At 44.8% G+C, this 14,067-nt stretch overlaps 1 protein-coding gene across 4 annotated transcripts in view; it reads right to left on the bottom strand.

The window, feature by feature from the left end:
- Positions 1-14,067, bottom strand: part of ARHGEF3 (Rho guanine nucleotide exchange factor 3) — a 63,232-nt gene that overhangs the window by 11,836 nt on the left and 37,329 nt on the right. For all 4 annotated transcript variants that reach the window (XM_078872320.1, XM_078872321.1, XM_078872322.1 and 1 more), the window contains 5 exons: positions 8,429-8,491; positions 6,662-6,758; positions 5,501-5,577; positions 4,440-4,697; positions 380-550 (listed from right to left, as the gene is read on the bottom strand). In XM_078872320.1, the coding sequence (XP_078728446.1) occupies positions 380-550; positions 4,440-4,697; positions 5,501-5,577; positions 6,662-6,758; positions 8,429-8,491 (666 nt within the window). The remainder of the gene's footprint in view (positions 1-379; positions 551-4,439; positions 4,698-5,500; positions 5,578-6,661; positions 6,759-8,428; positions 8,492-14,067) is intronic.

Below are 14,067 nucleotides of genomic sequence, written 5' to 3'. Positions count from 1 at the left end.
GTGAACGGAACCCACCCTGCAACTTGCAGATGTCATCGGAACGGGAAGGGGTTAAGAGTTTCGCCCGTCTGGGGCAGTGGAGGGCCATCCTCCCCTTTGATGTGGTCCTGTCACGCCGGAATGGATGTTTGTGGATTTTTTGTTGTTGTATCCCGTTGTTTGAATCTTCCGCTGTGGTTTGCAGGACCCGCATGTTGTTGTGATATAAATATAATACTAATAAAAAAAAAAGCTTTTACCGGATTTAAAAATGCTATTCGGCCCTCCTCAGTGTGGAGAAGGTTCTGCTCCCCTGTCGTAGAAACCGGGGGGGGGGGGGGGTCCCCTCCACCCTGCCCCTGCACGCTCATGGGCGACGAGGAGAGAAGGGTGAACTCACGGTGCCACGGTTGTTGCGCAGCTCGCCGTGGAGGTGCAGAGTGCGCGACATGGCGATGAGGGGGTCGCGCTGACGCTCGTCCAGGTAGTCGAGCTTGTCGCGAAAGTAGCAGCACTCAGACTCGCCCGTGCGCGTGTTCACGTCGGCGACCACGCCCTGGATGATGGAGATCTGTGACACGGGCAATGGGCGTCTCGCTTTAGGAAAAACACTCAAAATCTGGGCCGATGATCATTATAAGCATTACATAATGCAATGGCTCACAAACGAAACAGAATGCATACGCTCACGGGACGTGAACACGAATCGTGCGCGTGAGTCGTTATTAAAGATTAATGCAAATTTTATGCAGATGGTGCCTTTAAGTTAATAAAATAATGACACTGTGCACACAAGACAAAACAAATTAGGTATTACAAATGAAAAAGTAAAAACCAAAAGACAAAGACTGGATTCGAAATCCGTTCCACGATCTCAAAGAATGACAATTCCTCAAATTGCGGGGGTGAAGAGATGCCTCGTTACATGTCCATCAGAAAGATCAAGAGGCCAGAGCCTAAACATCTCGTTATATGTATGCTTCAAATAGCCACATTAGCTATTGTGGCAATGCAAACCATTGTAAAGAAAAGCAATGTTACAGGAGCACTCAAAGCGATATCCTGAATCGAAATGCTGATGTAAAAAAAAAACGATTTTTATTTTACAAGGTAAGGCCCCACTGAGCTACGTAGCTCTTTTTCAGAAGCAACCTGGCGACAAATGAAAGCTCAACAAAGTGGCTCATCACGTGGCAATGAATAGCAACCAAATACTCTAAACGCGTGTTTATAAATGTGGAGGGAAAAAACGGAGAAAAATCCACTTGACCACAGGGAGAAAATGCAAACTCCAAATATACAAAACAATACGTTTTACCCTTTCCGGCAATAGAACAGGTGTGTTAAGATGTTAAAACACCAAACAGAATCCTTATTGCCAGAAAGAGTAAAACCTCTTCTTGGTTCTTTCGGTAAAGTCACGGCTGCTTGCGTTGTGGCCGAAACGTCGTGAGAATTATTTAATTATGTTTTATTTATAAAACATTTTTAATTTATACATTTTATATCATTATTTTATTATTTCCCTTCTACGTGACTTTACCGAAAGAACCAAGAAGATGAATCCCTGCAGTCACGAAAGCTTTAACTCGAAAGAGTAAAACCTATTCTTATATCTTGATAATGGCAAGAAAGGCCCCATATTCTAGCTGCTCACCCCAAACTAGAAATGCCCTGATAGTGCATTGTATTTGTGCTTTGAGACTAGGCTCTAAAGAAAGCCGTCTCTGGTGTGGACCAATCAGATTCAAAGACAATGCCAGAAATATTATCAGAGGATGTTTTTTTGCATGCATGTTCACCGTAAGTACGTGTGGTTAATGCAGACAGGATTTATTGAAAAAGGATTATGTTTGGTGTTTTAACATCTTAACACCTGTTTTATTGCCAGAGAGGTTAACACCTATTTTCATATTTTGATACTGACAAGAAGGGTCCAAATATACAGCAGACGTCAGGGTCGGCATCGAACCCACCGACCTCCTGTATACCAGGCGAGGTAGTTCACATCTCGCCACCATGACACCCACATAATGTATATTTATTAATATTCACACAAAAGAATAGGGTATGAAAGCACAAGACATTCCCACAAAGAGGTGGTGGCACACATTAATCACCACCACAGCACAGGTAATCCAGCTGTGACAGCTGTGGTTACACTGGCAGGGCCCCCCCCTCAGGCCAACTCTAATCCTCCAGCCAAGAAACTCCCTTCGTGGGAAACCTGATCTTTATTTTATTTTTCCACGAGCACATGTGGATGTTTTGGTTGACTGCAGATGCCTTGTCTTTGCACTGCTACCATGAAGGTTCGTTGAGTTGTCAGTGTCCATGCATTTGCAGGTGCGTTTACATAAGCACCAACAGTAATATAAAATGCTTTGATGATTTTAAAATTAAGAGACATCCCACTGTAATACAGCGAAAACATTGTTTATTAGACGTATAATGATTCACCCCCTTCATGATTCAATGTTATGAATGGGACCACAATTTGATTTGAGTCGTTTATTTCATTGCCCATGTGGCCCATGTAATATATATTCGTTCGTTTCTCAGTCCGCTTGCCCTGGTGAGGGTTGTGGCGGCAGCATGTATAGTAGTGGCGGTCCACACCTCCCTTTCCCTGGCGACAGACTCCAGCACTACTACACTATACACTACTACACTACACTATACACTACTACAATACTACACTATACACTACTATACTACACTATACACTACTATACACTACTACACTACACTATACACTACTACTACACTACACTATACACTACTATACACTACTACACTATACACTACACTATACACTACAGCAGCGTGTTGAGTAGTGGCGGTCCACACCTCCCTTTCCCTGGCGACAGACTCCAGCACTGCACTACTATACAGGTAGTCCCCGAGTTACGATGGTCCGACTTACAATATTTCAATGGCGATACGACAAAATTGTAAAATATTTTACATTTCGCGGCGGCAGGCAAACGCAGCAACGTACGAGGTATGATACTGTACGTTGGGAGGCTGCCGGGATGTACTGTACGCATCTCCCGCCTTGTGTGATGCCTCACTCTCACCAGCGGTCGACGGAGTTAAGTTGTCTCGGTAGGCTAAGAATTTACCCTGTTTTTTTACTTTACATTTTACTGTGCAATACAGTATTGTAATTAATAAATACATACAGTATATAGTTTATACAGTACGGTACTGTAAATTGCTCTGTTTTGTTAAATTATCACCATTCTTTAAGACTCCTGGGTAGGCTAGGCTATCTTCGACTTACGATATTTTTGACTTACCATGGGGTCCTCGTAACGCATCTCCATCGTAAGTAGAGGACTACCTGTACACTACACTATACACGACTATACACTACTACACTACACTACGATACACAGACTCTAGCTCTTCCTGGGGAATTCCTAGGCGTTCAAAGGCCAGCCGAGCGACAGTCCCACTAGCGTGTCCTGGGCCCGAAATATATATACTGATATAAATGTATATATGTGGAACAACACATATGTGAACATAAACTACAATTATAAATAATTGATTCTCATACACAATAGACACGTGTATTTTGCCGGTAAGAATTCATATTAAACTGATGATGCACTAACTCCTTTTTTCATTATAACCGTGTTTAATGGAAATAATTATGTATCTCAGTGTAATCGTAACTAGTTCTACCTAAGTGATCAAAGTTGAATTTGATCACTCACTATTTTCATCTGGTTTTGAAGGAAAAAATAATCTTATCAATCAATTGTGAAATTTCTTCGTAACTTTAAGGACCTTTCCATCAGGGCCAAAGGGTTTTCGAGGTCTAGGGAAGAATTCTAGATGAGGCACCATTGGCCTTTTGTGGAGGACCTCTGCTCTAAGATCTGAGGCCCAGGGCAAACTTACTCTACCTGCCCACCATGCCACCGCCCCCTCATCTCGAGAGCCCTATTTTCCCTTGAGGGCCCTGTGGACCGATATGCACTCTGTGCACGACTCACAAGCACGTTAGCAATCCGGCGCTCACTTGACTCCACCTTCCCCATGGCACAACAAACAGTGGTGTAGCCCGATTGCCATGGGCCCTGGCGAAAGAAGCAAATGGAGCCACCTGTCCAATTTCCCCACCCCGCCCACCCTCTCCAAGTCTGGAACCTGGGTCCCTCCGTCATGTGGGTCTCGGTGCAATTACACCACCTACATAATGCATAGCTACCCCCCACAGCACAAGCGAAGAGACATTTAGGAGCAAAGCCCAGCCCCCGAGCTGTATCTATATATATTTGGAGTTTGCATGTTGTCCCTGGTTTTTCCCTCCACATTGAGAGACATGCCTTTAAGAGATATACATTTCCACGTGATGACAGGCCACTTCGTTGTCGAGCTTTCATTTGTGGCCAGGTCGCTTCTGAAAAAGAGCCATATAGCTCAGCGGGCGGCTGCCGGTCGCTCACCGCTTCCTCCAGGCACTGCTGGTCCGGGTGCTCGTTGGGCGTGTGGCGCAGGATCTCGCGCAGCAGCAGCGGGTACTTGACGAGCCGCGAGCGCGGCACGTCCAGGAAGCTCCACAGCTCCAGCTTGCGGCTGAAGGGCGACTCGAGGCACCGCTGCAGGAAGTCCTGCACGCGCGGGTCCTGCTTCTTCTGGTCGAGCAGCGCCTTCGCCGCCACCTGGTTTGCGCAGTAGCACGTGTACGCGTTGAGGCACGGCAACTGCAGGCCGGGCGGGGGTTGGGCGGTTGGGCAGGGTGGGGGGGAACAAACGGAAAGAGACATAAGGTAGAGAAGACACGCGATTACCTCTTACAGTTGTGCACTGTGTGGGACAATGTATTGTCCAGCAAGCTAGTCTGTGTGTGTATGATGAACTTCTTTTGCACCGTACGTAGCTAAACGTTTCATCGGAGGTGTATAACAGGCGTTTATTGAGAATCCACTTTGTTTTCTAGATTTGAAGCTTTCGTGACTGCAAGGATTCATACTCTTTGGTTATATTTTCGGTAAAGTCACGTAGGTAAAAAATAAAATAAAACAACTAAATTAAATCACGACGTTTTGGGCGCAACACAAGCGTCCGTCATCAGGTGGGAAAGCATGTATTACCATCTCCTGGCCACCAGGCAGATCAAGGACAGAGCATATCATCATCAGAGCTGTCTCTTTTTGTTTGCATTTTGACTGCTTGTGTTGTGGTTATTGTAAACATGATCCCTTGTATAAAGGTGTCAGTTTTGGTGCCAGATAAAAGGGTAAAAACCTATTATTAGATCAACAAGTGCAGGAATTCCACAACTCTACGAGGAACCTGTGGAGGGACATGGTCCAGCCAAGCTGAGGACACCTCTCAGAGTAACGAGCTGGATATGGCTTCACACAAAAGTGACTTTCATGGTGCTGCTGCATCTTCTGCTGCTCGAGCAAAGCACTGAGGTTTGGCAACCGTGGCAAGTGGCACTGAACCAAGTCGCCGAGGCACTGAGCTTTCCACCGAATTGGCATGTGAGAGAGTTCCTCACCCACTCCACCAGGATGTGCCCCACGCGCTCCGTGGCACCGTTGGGCTTGCGTGCCTTCTGCAGCCCGGTGAGCAGGTCTGTGGGAAAGTTGAACGCGGGCAGAGACGTCAACACGAACGTTATTTAATCTGAGCCACATTATTAAATGAAATTCGTGTTAATCAGGCAATGCACCATCTGGAGAAAAGGCTTTGTTTAAGCAGGTAAATGGTATGTTTAAGCAGTTAAATGGTTGAACCGGTTTTTTTTTTACTTTTCTATGTCTCATTAGCAGGGTGGGACTTGTTAAATAGTTGATTAAAAAATCTCTCTACAAACACCTTGGGACCATGCAGCAACCAAACACTGTGCTGTTTGGCAGATTTGGGAAACTAACTAACAAGGGTCTATTTCACTGCCAAAAGCACAGAACAATTACTGTATTACCCGCAATGTTATCAACACTGAGCAAGATTCAGAACTTTATGTTCAGATATTGAAACGAGAGTCTCTTAAGCATCCTTTGGAGCAACGTATTCTCTTAAGGCTTCATAATTGCTGGTACTGTTACAGGGCAGGTTGAGCTGTGAGTGTGTACGGTATGAAACATGTGAGTGTGAAACCCTAGGATCTGCAAATGCCTGAGGATTGTAGATCAACATATAATTAAATCTACCGGTAGGTTAACAGCCTCTTAGGCTGGGAATCTATTTGAACCGATGTTATATTGTAACCGATGTTATATAGGCTTTGATGTCAACTTACATCACAACATTTTCACCTTCAATACATTTACGCTTTCATAATTAATTATCACCTTTCAATTTAAAGCTTTCGTGACTGCAGGGATTCATCTTCTTGGTTCTTTCGATAAAGTCACGTAGAAGGGAAATAATAAAATAATAAAAATAAAACATAATAAAATAAAATTCTCACGACGTTTTATTTTTGTTATTTTATTATTTCCCTTCTACGTGACTTTACCGAAAGAACCAAGAAGATACATATCACCTGTCGGATTTTTAAGGCAACTTAAGTCACGACGTTGCAGGACTCGGCAGCATGTCGTACACAATACATTATATACGCTGAACTTCTTTCACGCAGTACGTAGCCAACCGTGCTAATCTACGTCCGCATGCCCCGGTGAGGCGCGCGGGCGAGTACGCCGTCGGCTCCCACCTTCGTGCAGTGGGATGAGAGAGTCGAGAGCCCCGAATATCTGCGCGAGTTCCACCGCCGTCATAATGGACAGCTTGAGCATGGGGTCTCTGTAGGCCTGTTCAACCACAACGCAGCCAGGCATGATCATTCACGCAAGGGGCGCACGCGATGATAACCAGCCGCAATGCACTTTCATCGATGACGACGCGATTGATACATTGTGCTGAGAAAGCGATGTGTTTGGCTGCAATCACGGGCTGTTAATTTAGGTGAAGCGGTGGTGTGCAGGTGAAGAGGAAGAGGCATGGACAACTTGCTCATTTATAATTCCCATTGTGAGAAATGTTTGCATACAATATGGAATTGACTGGGTTAATTTTAGGGCAAGATACATTTGCATATTTCCTAATAATCCTTTTTGCTCTGGTTTGTGTCTCCAAAGTTTGGGAAACTTTCATTAAATTGGTCAGTTTTCAAAAGTTAAGTGTTAAATAGGAACACATTTATACGACAATCGGTTCATATGATCTATCATGAGAGTTCAGATGGACAGATAGACTTAATGAATAACCGCTTTCAACTTTAAACGAAAATTGTCAGAAAAAAACAGACGATTGCAACGTCAGAAGACTTGGGTCGGCCAATGCTACTTCTTCCACGGTGAGTTGAATCAATCGGCGGACAAGACACATTGCAGAATGTGTACTTTATTACCAAAACACTGTGGTTGTGAGTTAAATATTATTGATGGAGTCAAATTAATTTTTATGAACCACTTGTATAAGAATGTAATATGTACAATGTATGCACATTCTACGCAACTGTTATATTTGGCTAAGGAATGAATGAGATAGAATAAAGATATTACACGAGAGACTATCCAAAACGGGACAAAAAAATTACGAATTGTGACCCCAATTTGTGACAATTCGTCCAATTGTCAGAGGTAAAGGGGGAAGGTTATATGTTACATGCGATGAAGATAGTATAAGTGGAATGTGATAGGGATGTCTGGTTGTCTACTGCTGTTTCATATAACACAGATTATATTTCCTTTGTGCTAACCGTAATTTACCAAAATGGAAATCAAATAACCGCGTCACATATTGTAATTTCACCCGTAGGCCAAGTGCTCTAAATTGATCATTTGTCAGTCCCTCTTATTAATTAAACCAAAGCAGTCCAATGCTGAAAGAATTAATCCGTTTTGACAAGGTTAATTAAAAACTATGGAGATTTTCAAACAATAAGTACATCATTGGCTGATTAGCACTCCTTTTGTGAGCACAACATCCGAATCGATGCTACACCAATGGCTAATTCATTGACGATTTCTGCCAGGTCGCTGAGCGCGAACGAGCAGTGCCTGACGAAGGCCCATGACGATATAAGTGAGCCACCGGCACTGCTGTACAGCACGAGTGTGTGTGTGGGTAACAGCAGGGGGGGGGGGGGGGGGGGAGCGGTAGTGTCGCGGTTAGCGCGCTGCGCTATGAACCCAGCGACCCGGGTTCGATTCCCGCTCACGGCTAACACCAGCGACGATTATCTGAACCGGTCCTGGGCCTCCCCAAGGTCGACTCAGCCTTAAATGAGTACCTGGTGCGGTGTGTAAACATCGCCACTGGGGAGACAAAGGCGGTCGGGCGTGGTGCTGGCCACCCACCCCCTCGTTCGTATACCGTTCCGGCCTTCATAGGTGCTTGCAAACAGCACTTGACCCTACAGTCTGTTAAGGCTATACGGGGGATCTTTATCTTTGTCCGCACACTGCGTGGCTCTCACCTTCTTTGCCAGCTTGAGGTCTTCAATCAAATCCTGCTCCCCTTGGGCCAGCTCAAAAATGGCCTACAAACACAAAAGGGACGATTTGGGTCCGCGCACACAACGCTTCCACACGTTACATTTGTTGGTTTGAGCATGAACTCACACTGCAGCGAGAAGCTTCAAATGAAATAAATAAAACGGTCTGTGGTCAAAGCGTAGCTTTGAGGCAAAGAGGTACTCAGCCGTCTGCTCTTTGCACACCTCTCGTCATCTGTTTTCTATGACAGCCCCCTTTCACAGTACCTTCCCAATCCATGTATTATCAAGTGGCACGGATTGGCTTCGTAAGATGCAAAAGTTCAACATGCATGCATACATCATAAAAACTATTCAAAAGCGTTCCATCACGTAAATAATTCTCTCCAACCCAACTTCGTACACATCAAGGAACAGCAGGCCAAGTGGAGATTACAAATGTTCTGTCTCGTCTCCTGTATTCCTCCGTATGAGCGAAGCAAGCAAACCCCTGTAGAGGTCAAACACGAACGGAAAGCGGCTGTCATCACGGATGTGGAATAATCCGCAGCACGACGTGTTTACTCGCGGGCCTGTTAAGGGTGCGCGGTGCATGCACGATCGGAGCACAATATGGAAAAACACAATGGGCAAAGAGGGCGCTCAAATGCCACAACGATGAGAACGTATTGGCCTTCATGGCCGTGGAAACAAACAATGTAGTCGTGCAGCCATGTACTACGGCTTCGAGTAATGAGCTGGCACTGATGAGATCCTGGGTTTGAATTCTGAGCGCTGCTCATATTGGGATCATGTCATCGAATGAAATGATTTATGAGAGTACAATCACAATAGAATTGGGAAATAGACAAAAAAAATATTGTCGAGCAGAATCTTAATTCTAGATTTGAAGCTTTCGTGACTGCAAGGATTCATATTCTTAGGTTTTTTCGGTAAAGTCACGTCTTTCGGCCTATAAGAATCTTAATTCTCCAAGAACTGAAGTGAAATACATCATTTAAGTCAGTGTTTTGACAAAGCTGATATGCCTTTACGTGCAATTAAAGTTAATGACATTTTGTCCGTACATGTGACAAATGGAAGCAGATAAAATACCCGATCTCTTGGCGACGGATCGTGTAACTAAATCAATTACAGATTAAAATCCGACACTAATAATGTAATCAATGCAATAGCAATTAAGTAATTACAGTGAAAAACCCAAGACAATTAGTTTTGAGGAGACTAAATGCTGTCTGCAGCGCACCCAGAAAAAGTTTCCATTTTCACAGAAAAACAACTAAATGTAATTTTAATGCTGCAATTGCTTGTGTGGCCTTCCAGAGGCCAGGTTTTAATTAAGTGCAACAGAAGCAGCGACCTTTCCCGCTGTACAGCTGCCCGCTCACAATAAGCGTTTGCTAGTTGGCTTTTGCGCGCCGGTGTGCATGCACACGTACTGACGTTTTCATCTTTACGTGTATGTATGTGTCACAAAAGAAGTTATTTTGAGTGGGCCATCCCCTATATTAACTCCGCCTTAAACATGCACTCAGCGAAATGCAATGAGAACTGCGCGGGGCACTAATGGGTCTTAATAACATTATTAGAGCAGAAGATAAAATCTCATTAGAGCGCACGAGAGAGCGCCGTATCGGTGCGGGAGAGCACGCCGTCCACATTTACGAGTTGCTCCTTCCCACGCGCCTGCCCCACGAGTGCGGGAATGAGTGCGTGCTCACGCTCCCCGTGCGTGCACAGGCTTGAGTGTGGGCGCGCCCCGCAATCTCGCTGCTGGAGTGTTTGCCGAGCAAGCCGGCCTCGCAGTCACGCACACGACCGTGTTTGCACTGTGCTTGCCCTGCCCGCCTGCCCACGTGGTCGCCGACCCGAGGCGGCAAGTGCAAGCAATTGCGCTCCTCCGTTGCATGTGCCCTTGAAAGTCAACAATGAAATGTTTCTGGCACATCTGCACCACCTCGTCGCAACAGTCTTTCGGCCTCGTTAATTCTGTCTTGTTTTTTCACTGTAACCTAGAGGAGAAATGTGCGCTAATCGAAAAATCTACTCTTACGCACGCAATTCAATTCGTGCACCGTGAGCACAAGTATGGATTTTATTATACGAAATGTTGTACGTTTAACTTCTTTCGCACCGTACGTAGCCAACCGTGATAATCGGAGGCGCGGCGGGAAGGACAACACACATTGCACTACAATCTACCAACATATACCCTGAAGGCTTGCAGACGAAATAAAAAAAGGTCACGGTGAATGAAGGTGCAGCCCAACAATTGTTCACGCCACTGCCGACAGCAAGCACCTCCACTCCAGGGAGCGTCAGAGAGTCCCTCTGGAGGGCCTGGCCCACCCACACTGGCCAGACGCCTTGGAAGACGTGGGAGACTACCCACGCTTCACCCCACCCCACACGCGACCTTGCCAACTGACTGTGGTGCCTCCTTAGCAGCAGCACCTGAGCAGATGTGCACATGCAACAGGCAATGCACCTGGCACAGCCTGCAGTGTCCAAATCACGAGGGAGGTCTTGCTCAAGTCGGGAGCTGCATGGCACGGTTCTGGAAAATGGCCTGATAAGGCTGGTTGTAATCACCAGCGAAACGTCGTACTCAAATTGTAAATGTTGTGGGTTACTCGTGAACACACCGGTGTGCTGAAGTAGTAACCAATTGGCACGTGATGTTTACGCTACAAACCTTACTAATTGGTTGTGTCAGGTGGTGGCGGGTTAAAGACACATTTATATTTACGCGATCTAACCCAAAAAAAACCCTGATTATAGACTACATGGCACAATAAGAAAAGTGTTCAGAAGTCACGGTGCATTGCGGTTTTCCAGTCGGCTATTAACGAAGACACCTGGGGGACTTGAGAGCAGAAGAATGCTCTCAAGATGTATTGTGAATCTGGAAGGCTATGCTTAAGAGCATGATCATAAATGCCATGACTGAAAACGAATAGTAAGTCAACGTGACATCTTAGCTCCCATGTAAGAGCTGTTGCTCAGGAGAACGTCACAACTCCCACGACACCAGCCAATCGCTTGCCAGGAGGACATAAATAAGCACCCATCCAACTAGGCCGTCATGATGTCATCACTCCATGTGTTGTGGCTGAGGAAAGTATGTCGTTATTAATATTATCAATGATAACTCTGTTATTGTTTATACTAGTGATGTTAAAAACACTGATAGCAACGCAATTTATTTTTTATTAATTCGTTTTTTCATTACGTTATGCTGTTAATTATTCTCAGTTACAATAGACGTGGATGAGTGGTCCTGACCACTCTTAAGATTTCTTGCAAATGGAAGCAAAGGCCCATGTCGTAACTCTCATATGCTCAGGGAGTTACGAGAAATCTTATCGCAAACAGAAATTACAACATTGCTATGATGTACTCCGTCCCTCTCTGTGTAGCAAAGAACGTCCTCACGCTGTCGTCCGTCAATGCGTGGGCAAGGTTTGTGCGACGCGCTTTGGGCAGCTCTGCAGTGGCGCATAACCACACACACCCTTCTCAACACGACTGCTCGCGTGCCTAATCCGGCACAAAGAACGGAGACGAGAGAGGCTTGCGGGTCAGTTTCAAAGCAGATCTGAGGGGCCTGCCATGCGTAGCAAAGCTAACAACAACAACAAAAACCACACACACGCAACGATTAGAGCTACATTTCGTCAAATACAAAGTCACAATGGAGAATGATCTGTAATTTATTTAGCAAAATCAAGTTGGGGAAAAAAGAGGTTTGCATGAAACGAAGAACAAAAGGGAGAGAATACAAAAAATGTGATTTTAAGAGGTCAGAGTTTCATTATTTGGTATAGCCCTGTGAGCCATGCGGCTCTTAAGTCGGGTGCAACCGCAACAAACAAAATACGTGATAAATTTCAAAGACTGTAGACATATAATGGAACCATATTTGTGACGCAAAATGTTTGTCTTGAGCATTCGTCCGGCAGAGATATCACCTGAACAATGTTATATTACACCGTTGTCCGCAAAATTGTATGCATCCATCGCGATCACACACATGCTACATCACGGCGGTTTTTTTCATCACTTTCGATATTATTTTTGGGGAAAATTTGGCTTGCTTATTATTGCAGGTGCGCTTCGTGGCAGATGCTGGGAAAAGATGAAAAATATGTAAATGGGCTTCACTCAGTTGAGTGTTGTGCATTAAAATAAAAAAGCAAAGCTTAAAAAAAGGAATGGAATATGAAAAAAAGCTAAAAGCCCCCCGCCCTTTCCAAATGCTCACCCACCCCCCCTCCTCTGTCCGTTCCCCTCCAGTAAAACAGCAGAACTTGCCTCCCTGCATTCCTTGACCTCTGTACACCTAAAAGCGTGTCCCGGGCAACCAGTGGCAACAGAGCTCGGTGATGGTTGTGGATCAAGTTGCTCACCGCTCATGGCCTTGATTCTCATTTATCTATTCATTCATTTGGCCAGCTGTCTTTTATTCATGTGCCAGCAGTTCAACCCCCCCGCCCCCATGCAAATTCACCCCCGTAGTACATTAAAAGAAAGGGAAGACAATACAAAAAACTAAAATAACAGGGTTAAAAGCAAGTGAACAGCCCTCTGCATTGCAGAGTGGGGCAAACGAAAAACTCCAGTACTCGCCAAATTAAGATTGAAGTAAAAAGTAGACTGGAACAAAAATAACAGGACTGGAATTTGGGAATTGCTCATTTAAAGCTAGTCCAAATGCCCCTGGATCCCTGAATGATGTTGTCCAGTGTAAATGTCGGGTTGAATCTTATTAATATTTATACCATTGTACAATACGGAGATAAAAACATAGATAATTAATATAATCAGTCACGACTAAATGCTGTTGTTTAATTGACGGATGCATAAACGAGCCTGCAAGTTTCCCGACATGTCCTATACAGTGGGTTTCGTTAACAACAGCGGGATCACTGTAAAGTGCTTATGCATAGCCCTCATTGTTTAGTGGAAGCAACTCTGCTATTTTGTTGGAACCATTATGCGGATAAGCGACAGCCCAAGTAAACCACTCCATATGCAATTTTATCTCTGGAAAATAACAAGTTACGCGTTTACGTGCCAACTTTCATGATAAAAAACACTGGTAAAAAAACTCAGTTGTTGGGTTATAGCTCTTCAGAAATGCAATGATCGTCATGCGGCCGAAAAATAATTCTCAGCTCGCGGACACCAAATGAACTGAATGAATCTAATCGGATGCCTCCCACGCATATGGGCCTCTGCCTCAGTGCAGTCACCAGTCAACAAAAAATATTTTTCACCTGCAATGCCGCAGATGTGTGTGGGCTAAAACTGCGCGGGATAATGCCTGTGTATGTTGTGCTGCACGGTGGCTCTTCTGTGACACAAATGCACCATCTGTTTGGTTGCAAAGGTACGCACATTTCACCTATCACTCCGCGAGAGTGATGCACTTTCCGACATGCCGTGCTAAAAATGTTTATTAGGTGCCAGTAACACGGATGCATTTTTAGTCCTCAGAACTAGCAATACACCAAATGAATTACATGTAAAAATACAATTTTAAGATGGCTTCTTTGTAGAGTTATTGGTGACCACGATGAGCCCATCAACTCAATACACTTGAGAATTCGGTTTAACTA

The sequence above is a fragment of the Lampetra fluviatilis genome, chromosome 34, assembly GCF_964198595.1.
Source record: "Lampetra fluviatilis chromosome 34, kcLamFluv1.1, whole genome shotgun sequence".
In the NCBI taxonomy this organism is placed as follows: Eukaryota; Metazoa; Chordata; class Hyperoartia; order Petromyzontiformes; family Petromyzontidae; genus Lampetra; species Lampetra fluviatilis.
The sequence above is the reverse complement of the archived record's forward strand: the minus strand, read 5'-3'. Positions and strand labels throughout refer to the sequence as shown.